At 47.0% G+C, this 14,683-nt stretch overlaps 1 protein-coding gene across 2 annotated transcripts in view; it reads left to right on the forward strand.

Moving 5' to 3' along the window:
- The window catches only part of CSMD1 (CUB and Sushi multiple domains 1), a 1,607,858-nt gene that overhangs the window by 1,536,122 nt on the left and 57,053 nt on the right, over positions 1–14,683 (forward strand). For both annotated transcript variants that reach the window (XM_074329288.2, XM_074329289.2), the window contains exons 51-52: positions 75–269; positions 5,699–5,872. In XM_074329288.2, coding sequence (XP_074185389.2) covers positions 75–269; positions 5,699–5,872 — 369 coding nt within the window. The remainder of the gene's footprint in view (positions 1–74; positions 270–5,698; positions 5,873–14,683) is intronic.

The following is a 14,683-nucleotide window of genomic DNA, read 5'->3' on the forward strand; positions in this document are numbered from 1 at the left end:
TCCTTCGCCGCTCACAGCGAGCAGGGCCGGGTCCCCGAGAGAAAACCACTGATGCTCGCGTGTTTCTTTTCCAGCGGTGGTTTGTCCCGGCATCGAAGCCCAGCTCGCGGAGCACGTCACCTGGAGGCTGGTTTCCGGGTCTCTGAACGAGTACGGCGCTCAGGTGGTGCTGAGCTGCAGCCCCGGCTACTACCTGGAGGGCAGAAGGCTCGTGCAGTGCCAGGCGAACGGGACGTGGAGCGCGGGAGACAGCAGGCCCAGGTGCAGAGGTGAGTGCGGGCTGCGCCCGGCTCAGCGGCCACACGGAGCGGGTTGGTGGCGCCCGCCTTGCAAGCACGGCCCCCCTCAGGTGCCCAAGTAAGGTGTGTTTTAAGTGACGTACTTAAAATATATGACTGCTGGATTCAAAGCCCAGTGCTGGCTTTTCCTTGTTAATGGTCATAGCTTACAAACTTTAGACGTTACAATACTCAAATATTTCAAATCAGCTCAAAAACAAATCCAGGCCTGCGTTTGAGAAGATGGCACTTACTCCACGTCCTGACTATTCAAACCTTCTAATTAGGGTCCTGGGATATAGTATTTCTGCTGAAGGTACGTGTTCTCCAATAATGACTGTCTTGAAAAGGGAGATTATTATTCTCGGAGGTACAAGGTAAGCAGTTAAGCCTCTGAGTAGGTTTCATAATAAATATGAATAAATAGAAAAATAAAACACTATTAGTATTGTTCAGAGCACGATTTGATTCAGACATATTTAATACACAATCCTGAGTTGCTTGTTCACAGGAATTTATTATGCACAGACAAGACTTTAGACCAGTGTCAAGTTTCTAAACACACAGCTTAGTAAGAATAAACCAGAATAAAAGGAAAAAGGACAAAAGAATTAATACTTTGCTGTGTTTCCTAATCATTCCAATCAGCTTTCAATAGAACACATGCTAATAAACCTTCTGTGAAGTGCCTCCCGGGGATCGGGGTTATTAGGAGGGGATGCTGACCCCTCAGTCCTCGAGCAAAGTGAGCGGCCATGTCCCGACAGCTCTGCCTCAGCCTGGTTTCCAGGCTACTTATTCATGGTCCCTGGTCACTCTCAAAAGTGTCCTGGTTTGACTGGTCACTGCATCCAGACTGAGTGTCCTCTGTTGTCATCTGGATTAGTGAATCCTCCTCACATCCCTGCCAGCCATTGTCATGTGTACCTGCCGTGACACTCAGTCTGTGGGTTTGGAGACTCAGTTTTCAGGGCCCCAGGAGAGTGGAGGAGAAAGAATTCGGGGTCCTTTCCTTTGGCCCACCTGGGACTCTTCCCGCCAGCGTCCTTTCTGTCAGTTTCAAACCGAATCAGGGTCTTGAGAACAGGCAAGCCACCGCTACTTGGGGGCATTTGTGCTCTCAGGGCTTCTGTGGACGCCATGGTCCCAGGCTAGCACTTTCTGGGCTCTACCTGCCCGGGGAGGCCCCGGGGCTGTGAGCCCTGCCCAGGGAGGGCGGTGCCGGGTGGGGCGTGCGTCACCAAAGTCTTGTTACACTAAAGGCACAAATTGCATTCCAGAAGAACTGACGTTTACAGGGAGACCTTCCCATTTAAGGATGTTTACAGAACCCAGGCTCTCCTGATTCTTGACCCAAACTCATTCGCACGGGGGCCCTTTTCCATCAGCCTGCACATTCCCCCCACATCACAGGGGCCCAGAGAATGTGCGTTCTTACCTCATCCCATGCTTCAGTGGGTAACGGCCGTCGCTCAGAACAAGCTCAGGTTGAAGTCGCTCGGTAATTTACTCACAAGTACCTGTCCAACCTGCATTAAGTAACTGGTGACACTCGTTACCCCAGGGACAGCTGAGTTCATGTGTGAACACTTTCTCTTTGAGAGAGGGCTTCTTTCTGACTTAGACCGAGTCTCTCCAGCCACTAAGGCAGGTCCAGTCTCTGTACACGCACGCGTCACTTGCCTGAAACCCACATTGCGTGTCCTCTGAAGCTTTTCTTCATGGTAATGAGCGCTGTCCAGTCACATGCGCGCCCTGTGCTGTGTTACTGCTCCTGCCGTCTGCATGTGCATTAGGCTTTTGCAGCTAGAACACGTTTGGCAGGACCTACTCTGCAACTTATGTCTGTTTGTCACAATCACACACAGTGTCCACATCCCACACAGGAGTGCCCACCTGACAGGTGGTACAAGAAATGAAGTCGCAATATGACTTTTTTCAGAGTACAAGATGTCAACGTGAATCTAACCATAGAATTGAAGGGAAGAGCAGAGTGGCTTCCTGGGGCCAGGAGAGAAATGGCTTGTCACCCACAGTCAGAGTGAGCAACAGCCGTGTCACTGGCAAAGCAGGGCAGAGGTGGGGACATGTGGACGCCTCCAGGGGCGCGTCCTGTGCATGCAGCAGACCTCCCAGGAAGTCAGAGGGGTGCTTAGACTGTGTGTGATGCCTTGTTAACTGGGGGGCGGGGGGCAGGCAGCACACTTCACTTTGAAAACCTGAGTGGGGAAAACACCATGGAACTAGGCTTTCCCTTGGATGTTTGACAGAGTTTTATTCTGTTGTTTTGTTTTGTTTTGTTTGTACTTCCTGCTGGGGGCTCTCCTGTTCAGTTGTGCCAGCTTTTCCAATTGGTGCCGCTATCCTCGCTTTAAAGTGCTGGGTTTAGATCCGACAGAAACTCCATCTGAGAGCCGTCGCCCAGCTGCTGAAAGCTAGAGTTTCGCTCCATTAGTTCCTCCGAACAATCTAGCAAACCTTAGTAGAGAACAAACCAAAGCAAGTCTCGTCCCCAGAGCATGTGTGACAGAGGCCAGAGGAGTGGACCGGACGCTGGGACAGGCTGAGCCCCTGTGATCTGCCTGTGAAGGTGGGCTCAGGCCTCTCAGGGAGGTGCCCAGGCCTCACCGCTGTCTCACGTTTCTGCCTGGACTGCAGCTCCAGGACATGGTCCAATTATCCTGAATGGCTGCAAATGGATCTTTAAATATCACGGCTCGAGGTGAAGTCCATGCTCTGTTTGGAAAAGACTTCGTGAAAAGTTCATGACAAATTGTACAATCCAAAGCCTGCTCGACTCCACTGACATTTGGACGTTAGCCTTATTAATAAATGCACACGACCTGAGCCTGTAAGAGCTTAGCAGCCCCAGGTGCTAGTAAGTCACGGAGGCTCTCAACTACAGTCCGTCTGATCCGGGCGCGCCCTGCAGAGGACGCTCCGGATTTCTGGTGAGCAGCCCCCTGCAGAACGCATGGAACCTGGCTCTGTGCATGTCTCTGTCCGTTTGAAATGCACTTGGGGGTATCGTATCTTGGAGAAAGTCAGCTTAACCCCAAGGCTGGCCTAAGTGGCACATGCATACAGTTTGTCTCGGCTTGAACTATCAGTAAAGGTTTCTGCATGTTTGGTTCAGTTTGCTGAGTAAACCCTTGGTTATCACTTCACTGGTGGTGAGTCTGACTGAGCCGTGGTCCCATGCCGACATTGGTCTAAGTGCTTACATTGTCCTATCTGTGAACACAGCGCTCAGCCATGTGGCAGGTGTGGTAGGAGTCGCCCATTTACACTAATGAGGGGACTCTCCAGTGATGAGGTGTCTCTCCCTCCGTACCAGGAAGGAAGCATGACTGCGTCTCTAGAAATTAGCGTGAGTGGAGCAGGACTTAGCAGCCATGCCTTCGCTGGGCTCTGCCTGGTCACCTCCCATGTGACTTCCCAGCCCCAGCGTCTTCTTCCGTCTTTACCTGGAGATGGTACAGGGTGCTGGCTTGGGCCCTTTCGGAGAGCTCCCTGGTCCTCCTGGGTCTGTCTCAGGTACACAGGAGGCACACATGTTTAGAACCTCCCATGTGTTTTCTCCTGTTAAGCTGCTCTTTGTTACAGGGGATTCAGCCAAGAACCTTGAAGGGTGGAGGGAAATTACTTTTCTTCCGCTACAGTGTCAGGCCTTACAGGTAAACCATTGAGGGCCCACAGACTCTGAGCAAACTGGCCAGGGTCACCTCACTAGAAATTGGCAGAGCTGGGGTTGAACCCGGGTCCCTGCCACCAGGAGCAGGGTTCTAGTCACCATGTTTGCTGCCTCTCACTGCTTTACTATGAAAAGGACTCGGTCATTTTTAGCTCCTAGCCAGCTCTGCCCTCAGCCCTTTACACATAATAACTAATTTTGTGCAGCAGGAATTCTTAGCAATCCTCTTAGAGCAGCTTTTCAAACACTCTCATTCTTACCTGTGTAAGAAGACGCGTTGCAGCCTCTCATGAGCAGTTGGCCTTGGTGCCTGTATGATTTCTTCCACCCCTGAGATTCTACGAGTTCTGTGCTCAAGCATTGATGCATTTGCAGTGCTGGGGAGCGGGTGGTGCAGTAAGACTCTATAATGAAAGTGACCTTTTAATTTAGCTCCCAAACAGCAGTACTCGTGGGTGAAAGTGGACACTCTCAAAGGTTATGCTGGGACAGCAACTATAAACTGGGGTGTCGGTTACGACATCTCCAACCACTTAGCGTTGAGATTTCAGATTTTTTTTAGTTTTTAGAAAGGCTCCACATGCCCTGTCTAGTCAGCATTGTTATGGAAATTATGATCCCCCAAAATTATGCAAGTAAATGAAAGAAAAAAGGCACTCCTATTATTTCAGGGGGACGTCCTAGGTTTTAATTCCACACTCATCTGTACCAGCTGGTTGGCTTCGGGAAAGTCCATCCACGCTTGTTCATTCCCGCTGGGCACACAGAGGAGACCAGTAACTGTTACACGATTCCTGTGACTGATGTGGACAGAAGTGGACAGGATGCCAAATTGTTTGGGACATTTCCTTCTGTGTAAATACGTGGGACAATTAAGTTCGCGAACTCATCCTAGAAAAAGTGCTACATACCCCATTACTGAATATCACTACAGTCACCTTCCAAGTACTCCCCTTGGGAAGCTATGCACCAACGCCAGCACCTAGTCCACCCTTCAAACCAATTTTGGAACTCTTTTTCTGGAATGGTCATCAGAGCTGTCATCATATTACCCTTGATGTCCTGAATGTCATCAAAATGTCTTCCTTTCAATATTTCCTTTACCTTCAGGTAAAGAAAGAAGTCATTGGGGGCCAGATCAGGTGAGTAGGGAGGGTGTTCCGATACAGTTATTTGTTTACTGGTTAAAACTCCCTCACAGACAGTTTTGTGTGAGCTGGTGCATTGTCATGATGCAAGAGCCATGAATTGTTGGCGAAAAGTTCAGGTCGTCTAACATTTTCATGCAGCCTTTTCAGCACTTCCAAATAGTAAACTTGGTTAACTGTGTATCCAGTTGGTACAAATTCATAATGAATAATCCCTCTGATAACAAAAAAGGTTAGCAGCATTGTTGCAACAAGTTCACAAACTTAGTACTTGTCAGACCTTGTATGCTTGTGTGCTGGGTAGTTTTCCAAGAAAGGTACCTGTAAGGATGAAAGCAAGAACAGTGTATCATTGGAGGGACCTAGGAGATTTGGGAATCCACTGAAACGTTAAAGTTCTCATTGCAGGGATGTAAGAGAAGGAAAATCCAGCTTCCCACGGTGTCTCTGCCTGCCCCTGAGCAGACATCCTGCCCTATGCTCTGGATGGACATCGAGGCAGAAGATTTTCTTATTGTTAAGACAGCAATAATCCCAGGCCTGCGACCATACTCACCTTGTTACTGCTTTTCTCCTAGTTATCTCGTGTGGGAGCCTGGCCTTTCCCCCCAACGGCAACAAGATTGGGACACTGACGGTTTATGGAGCCACAGCCATATTCACCTGTAACACAGGCTACACACTTGTGGGTTCCCACGTGCGAGAGTGCCTGGCCAACGGGCTCTGGAGTGGAGCCGAAACGCGCTGCCTGGGTAAGTGGAGCCTGCACTCATTTAATTCAGTAAACGTAAAAGTCACGTTTGATTGGGCAGAGTCAGACTTCTCGCTCCAAATGCTTAGAAGGGGTGTAACTGACCCCCACCTGGGCTGCACTTTGTTACAGGACTTCCTTAAATACCTAAAAGGATTTGTTTTTCCTCCAAATGAAAAATGCAGGTCACATAGTGCCTCAAGGGACAAAAAGACTTTTTTGGAGAGCTGAGGCCATAACTATACTTACAATTTTAGGACACACGAAAATGAGTTTCAAAAATATTATACATTTTATCTTTTAAAAATTATATGTTACATCAACAAGTTAAAGGGACGTTAATATCAAGCAATGGAAGTACAATGAATTTTTAAAATGGCATGTGTGTGCAGTGACTTGGTCTTCAATTTCCCAAAGATTAAAATTGTTTGCATGATAATTTTAAAAAACTGAGTTGAAAATCTTTCCACTGAAAACTCTTCTGTATAAATGTATGAAAATTGTTGAATAAGCAGGTAAAAGTACACTGATTTCTAACACTCCTGTTAGGTCTCCAAGTAGTTTGTAAAATCATCAACTGCCTTTAGTCCTTTCAAAACCTCTCTGTGATCTCAACATGTAATCGCTGGAAGCCCCAGAAGATGGACAGTCTGAGTTTCAGGGACCACGTTGGGAACAGAGCAGGCCCGGGGCATCTGAACAGTAAGAATGTGCTCTGTGCACTCAAGGGAATTTGAAGGAAGAGGGTGAAAGTCAATAGTGATCCCAGAGAAAGACAGAGGTTCTCACCCTCGTCCATGCACTGACACCCTTTCTTTCATGTTACTGCAGACAGATGAGTGCTCCTGAAACCTGTGTGCTAGACACAAACGTGGAGTTTCCAGTAAAGGACAACCCATCCCGGGGTGTGTTGTGCTACAGGAAGACATCACCATGCATCTGGCTGTTCTATGCTTTCCGGGGCTCTTAGGAAGCTGGCCATGGGCGCCCTCTTTGGGCAGCTGTGGTTTGCAGTAGTTCTTGTCTGCTAACCTCAGCAAGACTTGTCACTGTAGAAGGGGCCAGGTAGTCTGAGAAATTGACATCTCTGCTACTCATTGTAATAATGGGAAGAAATGCAAATTAAATTTGATCAGGGCCTTCCTGTTTCCAAAACACAATAGCTCACTGGTCCTTGCAGTGAGTGTGGGATGCAGGTATAGCCTCAGGGACTGGACGGGGTACGTGCGGTTTCTATAACTGTCGTGACACGGGTACTACCTGAGTCTTCCTGATGGCAAATACACCTGTACCTTGCTGTGGTATCTGACTGCAGGTCAGGACTTTGAACTAGAAACGATGAGGATCATATTGAATAGCTATTGAGCGGAGATGCCCCAAGGCCTGTCCTCAGTGGGCCATGCTGTGTCTTAGAAGCTTTGGAAGAAGGGGTGTTCAGAAGGAATTTAAACTGATAATAAAGAGGAAGAAAAATGTCCAGATTACAATGTATAATCATTAGCATATCAGGAATAATAAAAAAAAAAATTGTTTTTAAAAGAAAAAATAACAATTAGAAAAGAATTACAAATAACATATAGTCCCGTGTTTATAAACCAAAGAGTAAAGATTGGGTAATAAATTTGGTATCAGTATTTTAAAATATTTCAAAAGTTAGTAAGTATAGTGTACCAGCTGCCGCTGAGACTTGAAGGCTGAAGGTTCACAGTGTGTGGGATGTGGAAGGGCATCTCTTCTGAATCACAGGCTGCTGATGGGGAGACACCACAGTCTCACCAGCAAGAATCCATGTTCACTGCACCCAGCATAGGGAAGCTGGGTGAGATGGTCAGCAGGCCGGAGAAGGGGTGAGCTTGGTGCTGGAGAAGATTCTAACACACTCAGAACATAAGGGGTGTGGAGATGCCAATCCTGAATCTGGACAGGTATCTGATAGAGCAGGTAAGGGACACCCCAGAACCCGAGAGCTAGCCGTGTGCCTGATTTAGACACAGTGATTTTGAATGATGTTATTTATTGACGACTAAAGAGGAACAAGACTTTTTAAAATTTTATCTTATCGAATCTTCATTAGAACATATGAAAAGGGCTCATTGCTTCTATTTACAGATAAGGAAAAACTTAGAGCAATGAATAATTTACCCAACATTGTGAAGCCAACAAATATCAAAACCAGCATTTAAACCTCGGCAGTTTATGCGCAGGACACAGACGTTTGGCTTCGGGGGCAGAACCGGTTGATCTCAGCCAATTCTGTGCTGCCTCTCCAGTAATGCTGTTTCTCAGAAGGAGGTGGGATGGAGGGAGCTGAGTACTGCTGGGCCGTTCGGACGAGCGTGTGGTTTGCTGCCTAACTGGAAGTGAACCGGGCCCCAGGACTAGAGTCCACCCGACCCGAGGCTCGTGTCAGAGGGGACTCTGTGCTCCGCCATTCTGCCTGGTTAACTATGTCCGTAATCCCCCTACTCCCAGGCCACTTACTTAGCAATTTCGCTATTATTTCCTTTGGTTTCTTGTCATTTGAATTGTTCCTTTATCCATTTCCATGGTTATGTATCTCTAGGAAGTCACTCCGGTTTCTGTCATGCTAAATGACTTTGGGTGACCTTCAGGCTCATTTGGACCCTATGATGGCAAACTAGACAGTCATGGAGGGAAAATGACTGATAATACAATGAAGGAAGTCAGTGAGGATGTTTTCAGAAAGTGCAGAAAACCGTCGCGATAACCCCACAGCTTCAGCTCTAAAAGAGATGGCCCCTGAGCAAAACCACACAGCTCTGAAACTCAGAAACAAATTATCCAGTGAGGAGGGAATGGGATGTCACCGAAAGAAACAGAGACACTTACACCAGATGGTCTGCAGTAAATTCAATTTGCAAGCAAAGCAACTACCCTAGCAAGTATTTAAGAGAATGAAGTACCATTAAAGACCAGTACCGTGAAGGGCAGAGCCACCACCAGCTGGGGACAATGAAGAGTAGTCAACACCATGGAAACGGAAGGACCGTGTGGAGGTCACGTTTGAAATAAGAAGCAATTTTACTCTTTGGAGTTGATATTAAAATACGGGGGACAGAAATAAAGCAGAGAGCTTGTTCCTCTTCATTTTGTCTTTTCTATCGAGAAGAATTATAACGATACAGAGGTTAGAACATACTCTTATCTTAGAAGCTGGAACCCCAAGAAAGATGAGTCTCTCAAGTGGGGGTGAGTATCCTTCCCCAGAGGTTTGCATCCGAGCTGGCTGAGGGGACTCGAAAGCGCCTGCTGTCACTGGTAATGCTTCTGGGGGGCACTGTTAAAAGGAAGTACCCTGGAGTTAGACACATATCGGGGTGGTTTCTCACACAGAAAGGAAGGAAGTTAGTTCTCAGAAACTGGAGTTGTTACTTACATGCTATACAGAGCTGATCGTCAAGTGTATTACTTGTAAGATCTTTGGTGACACGTGGTTGTGAAGAGCGAATGTAGTTTCAGGAGACACCGTGCAAGTCTCGACCCGTCTTTGTTTGTTTGAGCCTATTCTTAGGTGGGTGTTTAGAAGTAGTCTTTAGAAATGTGTTTCTGACTTTTCAGCGAGATGTGTATCAAGATTTTCCATGATCACTCTTACAGTCAGGCGTGTAGAATATAAGCTGGATGTTCATTAGGTCTTTTATGAATTGCTTGAGGGACTCGACACAAATGGCGTTGACTATTGGATTGGTGTGTTTTGGAAAGGAAGTACCCAGCTGTATGTTTCCCTCCCCCCATTCTAGACCTTTCCAATACTTTTGTTCATATCTTGGAGGAGGGCATAATAATACTAGCTACAGGAGTGAAAATAAATATTTGATGACAGATTCAGAAACTCTTTGATTTGAGTGATAGACCAAATACATGAGAACATAATGGAATTAATGTAAAATTTTCCTCGAAATGAAAAATAAAATAAGTTCAAATGTGCATGTTGAGGAAATTATGAAACCATAACACGCAGAAGGACTTGGTGGTTTTGATGTGGCCTTGTCCAGGCTGGCTGTGTGGGACCCCTTCCATTCTCTGCCATGGACGTCTACCCTGAAGGACCGTGTCAGTCCTGGGAAGTTGTTTCCGTGGGCTGTGGAGGAATTAGCACGTATCTGTGGTGAGGGATCAGGTAACCATGACAGATGAGGAATGTTTGAAAAACATGTGCTCACCAGTGTGGCTGAGAGAAAAGTTAGGAAGTAATTTAGTAGCTGTTTTCAGATGTTTAGAATGCTATTAGGTAAAAGATGGAATAAGCCAGTTGTGGTAAATTGTTTTCCATCCAAGTGCCGGCCCCAACTAATGGGTCGTGCCAACCATGAAGACCTGTGCTGAGGCCAGTCCATCTTAATCAGAGCTCAGTTGGTGGGGAAAAGAAGAAGTAAAAAATAAAAGTAATGACATCTGCCAAGGGCAAGAACCAGGGCTTCTGGTGACATCTGTGTGCATATTTCCATTTATTGGTGTGGAATAGCCATCACCATGCACAGAAAAGTTTTCAGACTTAATATAAGAAATACCTCCTTACTTGTTTTTCTGTTTGTTTTTAACATGTTAGATCTCCAAATGCCACGTAGACTTCCTGCCAGAGGCAGTTGCTGGAAGGTAGGGTTCGTGTAGTTCTGTTGGCCTCAGCTTCCTGAGCCTCCTTCCAACATTCTTCCCATCATGATGCGAAACACTCTGACAAAGCCGGTTTGAAAGCTGTGGCGGAGGGCTTCTGTGTATTTTAGGGCAACGAAAACAATGCTGTTGCCTGAGATGCCGCTTCTATTTCATGGGGAATATGGTCATGTTTCTAGTTGTAGTACTGTGGTGATTCCCAGTGATGTCCAGCTGGGAAGAAAATGCCAGATTCCTAGGCCGTGAGGCAGGAAGGGCTCAGTACACAACGCAATCGCCTGTCACCGTGTCAGTCTCGTGGCTGCTCACTGTAGCAGAGCTGTGTTTAAGGAGATGCAGAGTGGTTTTCTGTGCCGAACATTCCAGAACTAAAGCTGTGCTGTGTTTGAGATCCCCTGCCTGAATTCTAAGGCGGAACCCGCGAGACAGGATGGAGAAAGGAAAGCCAGACAACCCTGTGTGCAAACGCCACTGTAGCTGACCATCAGGCAAAGCCACGCATATGCTCACGAGTACATATTGTTGAAAGTTCAGCCCTTGCTTCAGCAGTACTGCGGTTCTCACGTGAGTTCTATGAATTACCACGGCCGTACTTGCTTAATTCATCAGTGCCCTGCAGTGCCTTCTAGGCTGGAGACCTGAGGGCTGAGAACACAGCCCACAGCTGCCCTCCAGGAAGCTGATAATTCATTCATCAGGGGAGTTTTGTGAGCCACAGGCTCCTTCACTGATTCCCCTGTTTATCTCCCCTGTGGCAGTGCCTGGGACCCCACACACCTGGGCTCCATGCGGCTGACACTTTAATCCAGGCCTCCTGTTGTAGAAACCCGCACTCATCTCTGACTCCATGTGTGTCATTCCGAGTTCTCAGCACACAGTAACGCATTCACTGCCACTCGGTTCCCTCTTTAGTCTGTCGTACTCAAGAGGTCATGACAGAGGGAGACTTAAAGAACAGTGTCTTTGTTTTACTAGACGGTTTTGCTGTTATTTAAATAAGTTTGCATTTGCTGCACTGTAATGACCTTTGAGGAGTGAATGTCTCGATAAATAGAATTTTATATTTTGTTCATATGGCTAAAGTAGCTAGGTGACATCATTCAAAATAATATGCTTGGACCATATGTTTTCACAGTTCTTAGAAAGCAAAATTGGAAAGTACTGTACCAATGCCTTGATTTTTCTCATAGATCCATGTACAAAATGAATAAAACAGCTTAGTACGATAATGCTTAGTGCAGTGGAAAGACAGTGTTGGAGCAGCAAGACTGACCGGGCCCTGCTCTCTGCTCTCCAGTCTTCAGTGTAGAATTCAGGCTGTTGGGTACTCAGGGGAGGTGACATTTGGAAGCAGCCTGTGCTAATGTTCACACTTTCCACACACGTTACCAGGGACTGGAGGTCAGTGTCATAATACCCTTCCCAGCCACGAGTGCATCTGTCTGTACTTCTGTATATTATCTAATGATAGTCATTTAGTTCCTCAAGAAATACTGCATAGGATGAGAAGGTTAATACACTGGGGTTCTCCTTTGGAAGCAACTTAAAGTCTAAGGATAAATAGGAGAAACAATGAATGCCTTTTATAATGAGTTGGGATGCATGAACGACAAAAGAGAGGTTCAAACAAAGTGCTTCAGAAACCGGGCAGGGAGCCAGCCTCTGAAAGAGGAGGTGACATAGAGGAAGCCACCTTGATCAACAAACAAACGTGGAATAAATTCACCCCGACACTGAGCCACAGGAACTGGCCGCCGCAGAGACACGGATTAGGGCAGTGGTCTTGGTGCCTCAGGAGGCTGAGCAACCTGAAGGCAGCGTGTCCTGGGACCAAGGACTCTTTGTATCCATGTGGTAATGATGGCCTGGACCCATGGGCCCATGTGACAGTGGAAAGGAACTCATCTGCTTTCCCAGCATCTCCTCTCGGGCAGGAACAGGCTACAAGCTGGTGTATAGGATATGACACTGTTCTTAGAACTCACAGCCCAATACTGGAGATCAATAGGCAAGAAAGATTCTATTTTTATCTGCTCAATTCAAAACAGAACAAAACAGCAATACATCTAGACATCCGGGTATTCTCAACAGCTGGTACCAGGGAGAGCCTCCGATTGCAGGCAAACCTGTAATGAGGGGCAGCTTTGAGCTTTGTACACAGGGCGGTAATTCCCGTCAGGTTTGGGGAAGGCTACTCACTCTGGCACACAAGCCTGGGAAGGAAACTGCAGCAAAGGGGGCCCCATGCAAAGGATGGAGGTGGAAAGCTTGTTGTGTTTGGGGACGTCATCTAAAGTGACACGTGAAAGATTCTGAAAGCCTTGGGGACCTCAAATCATCATCCTGGCCTGAAGCTTTCCTTCTATCCAGTGTGGATTAAAACAGTGGGCCCGACTAAGGTGTGTCAAATAGACGGGATGCAGACTTGTTTTGCATCCCAGGATGCAGCGTCCCTGGATGCTGTTGCTACGAGCATGGTCAGCTATCTGGCTCCCGAGCCCCCACTGGCACTTCCTTGCAAAGAGTCACTTGCTTTCTGTGACATTGCATTGTCTGTGAGTTCAGCCCCCCTAGAAATTGCACTCAGAGAAAGCAAATCCCGTCTGTCAATATTCAAATGTGTTCCTTTAATATGCACAGATCTGGACACTTACATCCACTGCCGCTTAATACTAATAGGAGTTTCCCCGGCATTCAAGTGGGTCTGATCCATCTGACATTTTGTGACCATTTGTTAATACTCAAGAAACTTTTAGAATTCACTGCCAAATACCCCTGATTTTAGCCCAAAGTAAAAGCAGACCGTATTTCTAAATCTCTTACGGCTCAGGGTGTTTACCCGTCTCATTTTATTTTCAGCAATAAGTGCCAATAATCAGAAAGCAAATATGAAGTTTGAATATGTGGTTTGTAGATTTTGTAAAAATGTAGAAATTTGTTCGGTTCTAATCCTCAGATCAATATTTAGTACCGATACAAACTGGCACCGTGAAAAGGTGACCTTAAAACAGGGACCTCCAAGGGGGGAACGTGTGCATGCGTGCATGTGTGACCTTATGGCAGGAGATATCGTTACACAGCTTCCACTGATGGCACTGGTCCCAAACCTACCCACACTGCTCCAGGTGTGTCCAGCATGCGGCAACCTGGGGGATGCGGAGTTTGACGTTTCCACTGGCACAGTGCATTTCTACGGAATAAGCAAGAAAATGGACATTTATTAAATTTCCAAATCACAGAATCCATTTCTAAAATTGCACAGGTCTGCGTAATTGTAGGAAGTTCTAACCCACGTGAGTTGAACATACTTGAAAGTTAGAAATGTTCAACCTCTCCATTTGTTGTGATGATTAGGTGAATCTGCTGACATCTATCACCTATGTCACCCAGTCAGAAAAGTCACCACTAAAAACCAGGGTGGTTTTCTTAGATTTCAGTCCACCTGGCTTGTTGCAGTGTCAGAGACAAATCCACAGTGAGGCGAGATTCGGAAGGCTCATCTAAACTTTGGCAAAACCCTACCTACGGATAAGATTCCATGACTGAAATGTAACTTCACATAACTGCATCCCAGAAAGGACAAGCAGAAGTGTTAGCAGCAGTAACAGCTGTGGGACTGAAGGAAACCCAGTCATTCAGCAGCTGGGTTCAGGTTATGCCCTCTACTAGAAACAAACCCATGGAGCACACTTTGTGCTCTCAGAACTGTTTTACAACACAGACCAGGCCATCTGTGCATAGCACTTAGAAACCTTCTAGAAACAGCTGCATGGAGAGGCTGGTCCTGCTATGACCCTGCAGTGGGATAAACTGTGGGGACTCGCCTGGCCAGCACGCTGCCATGCATGTGTGACAGTGTGGTGGGAAACTCACACTTCCCTCACCCCCGGGGGACTTCAGACCATCAGCTGAGCTCACAACGGACATTGGGCACTTTCTGTCCTGAGATCTCACTGGAGGGGCTGTTAGTAGGAGATTCTGACCTAGAGGCCACTTCCGGGCGCCTGGCTCTTGTCACCCCTGAGATGCGACCTCTGCTGTGACACTCAGTGCACTGGACACTCAGGCGGCCTTGCTACAGCTCCTGTGTTTTAGCCGCATTTGTTTGGCAGATTTTACTCCTTCTAACCCGAAGCTGGAGAAGACTGTTAAAAGAGATTCCCTATGTGGGCCATTC

Source organism: Rhinolophus sinicus, chromosome 16 (genome assembly GCF_057876585.1).
Source record: "Rhinolophus sinicus isolate RSI-liver-muscle chromosome 16, RSI-T2T, whole genome shotgun sequence".
NCBI classification, from domain to species: Eukaryota; Metazoa; Chordata; class Mammalia; order Chiroptera; family Rhinolophidae; genus Rhinolophus; species Rhinolophus sinicus.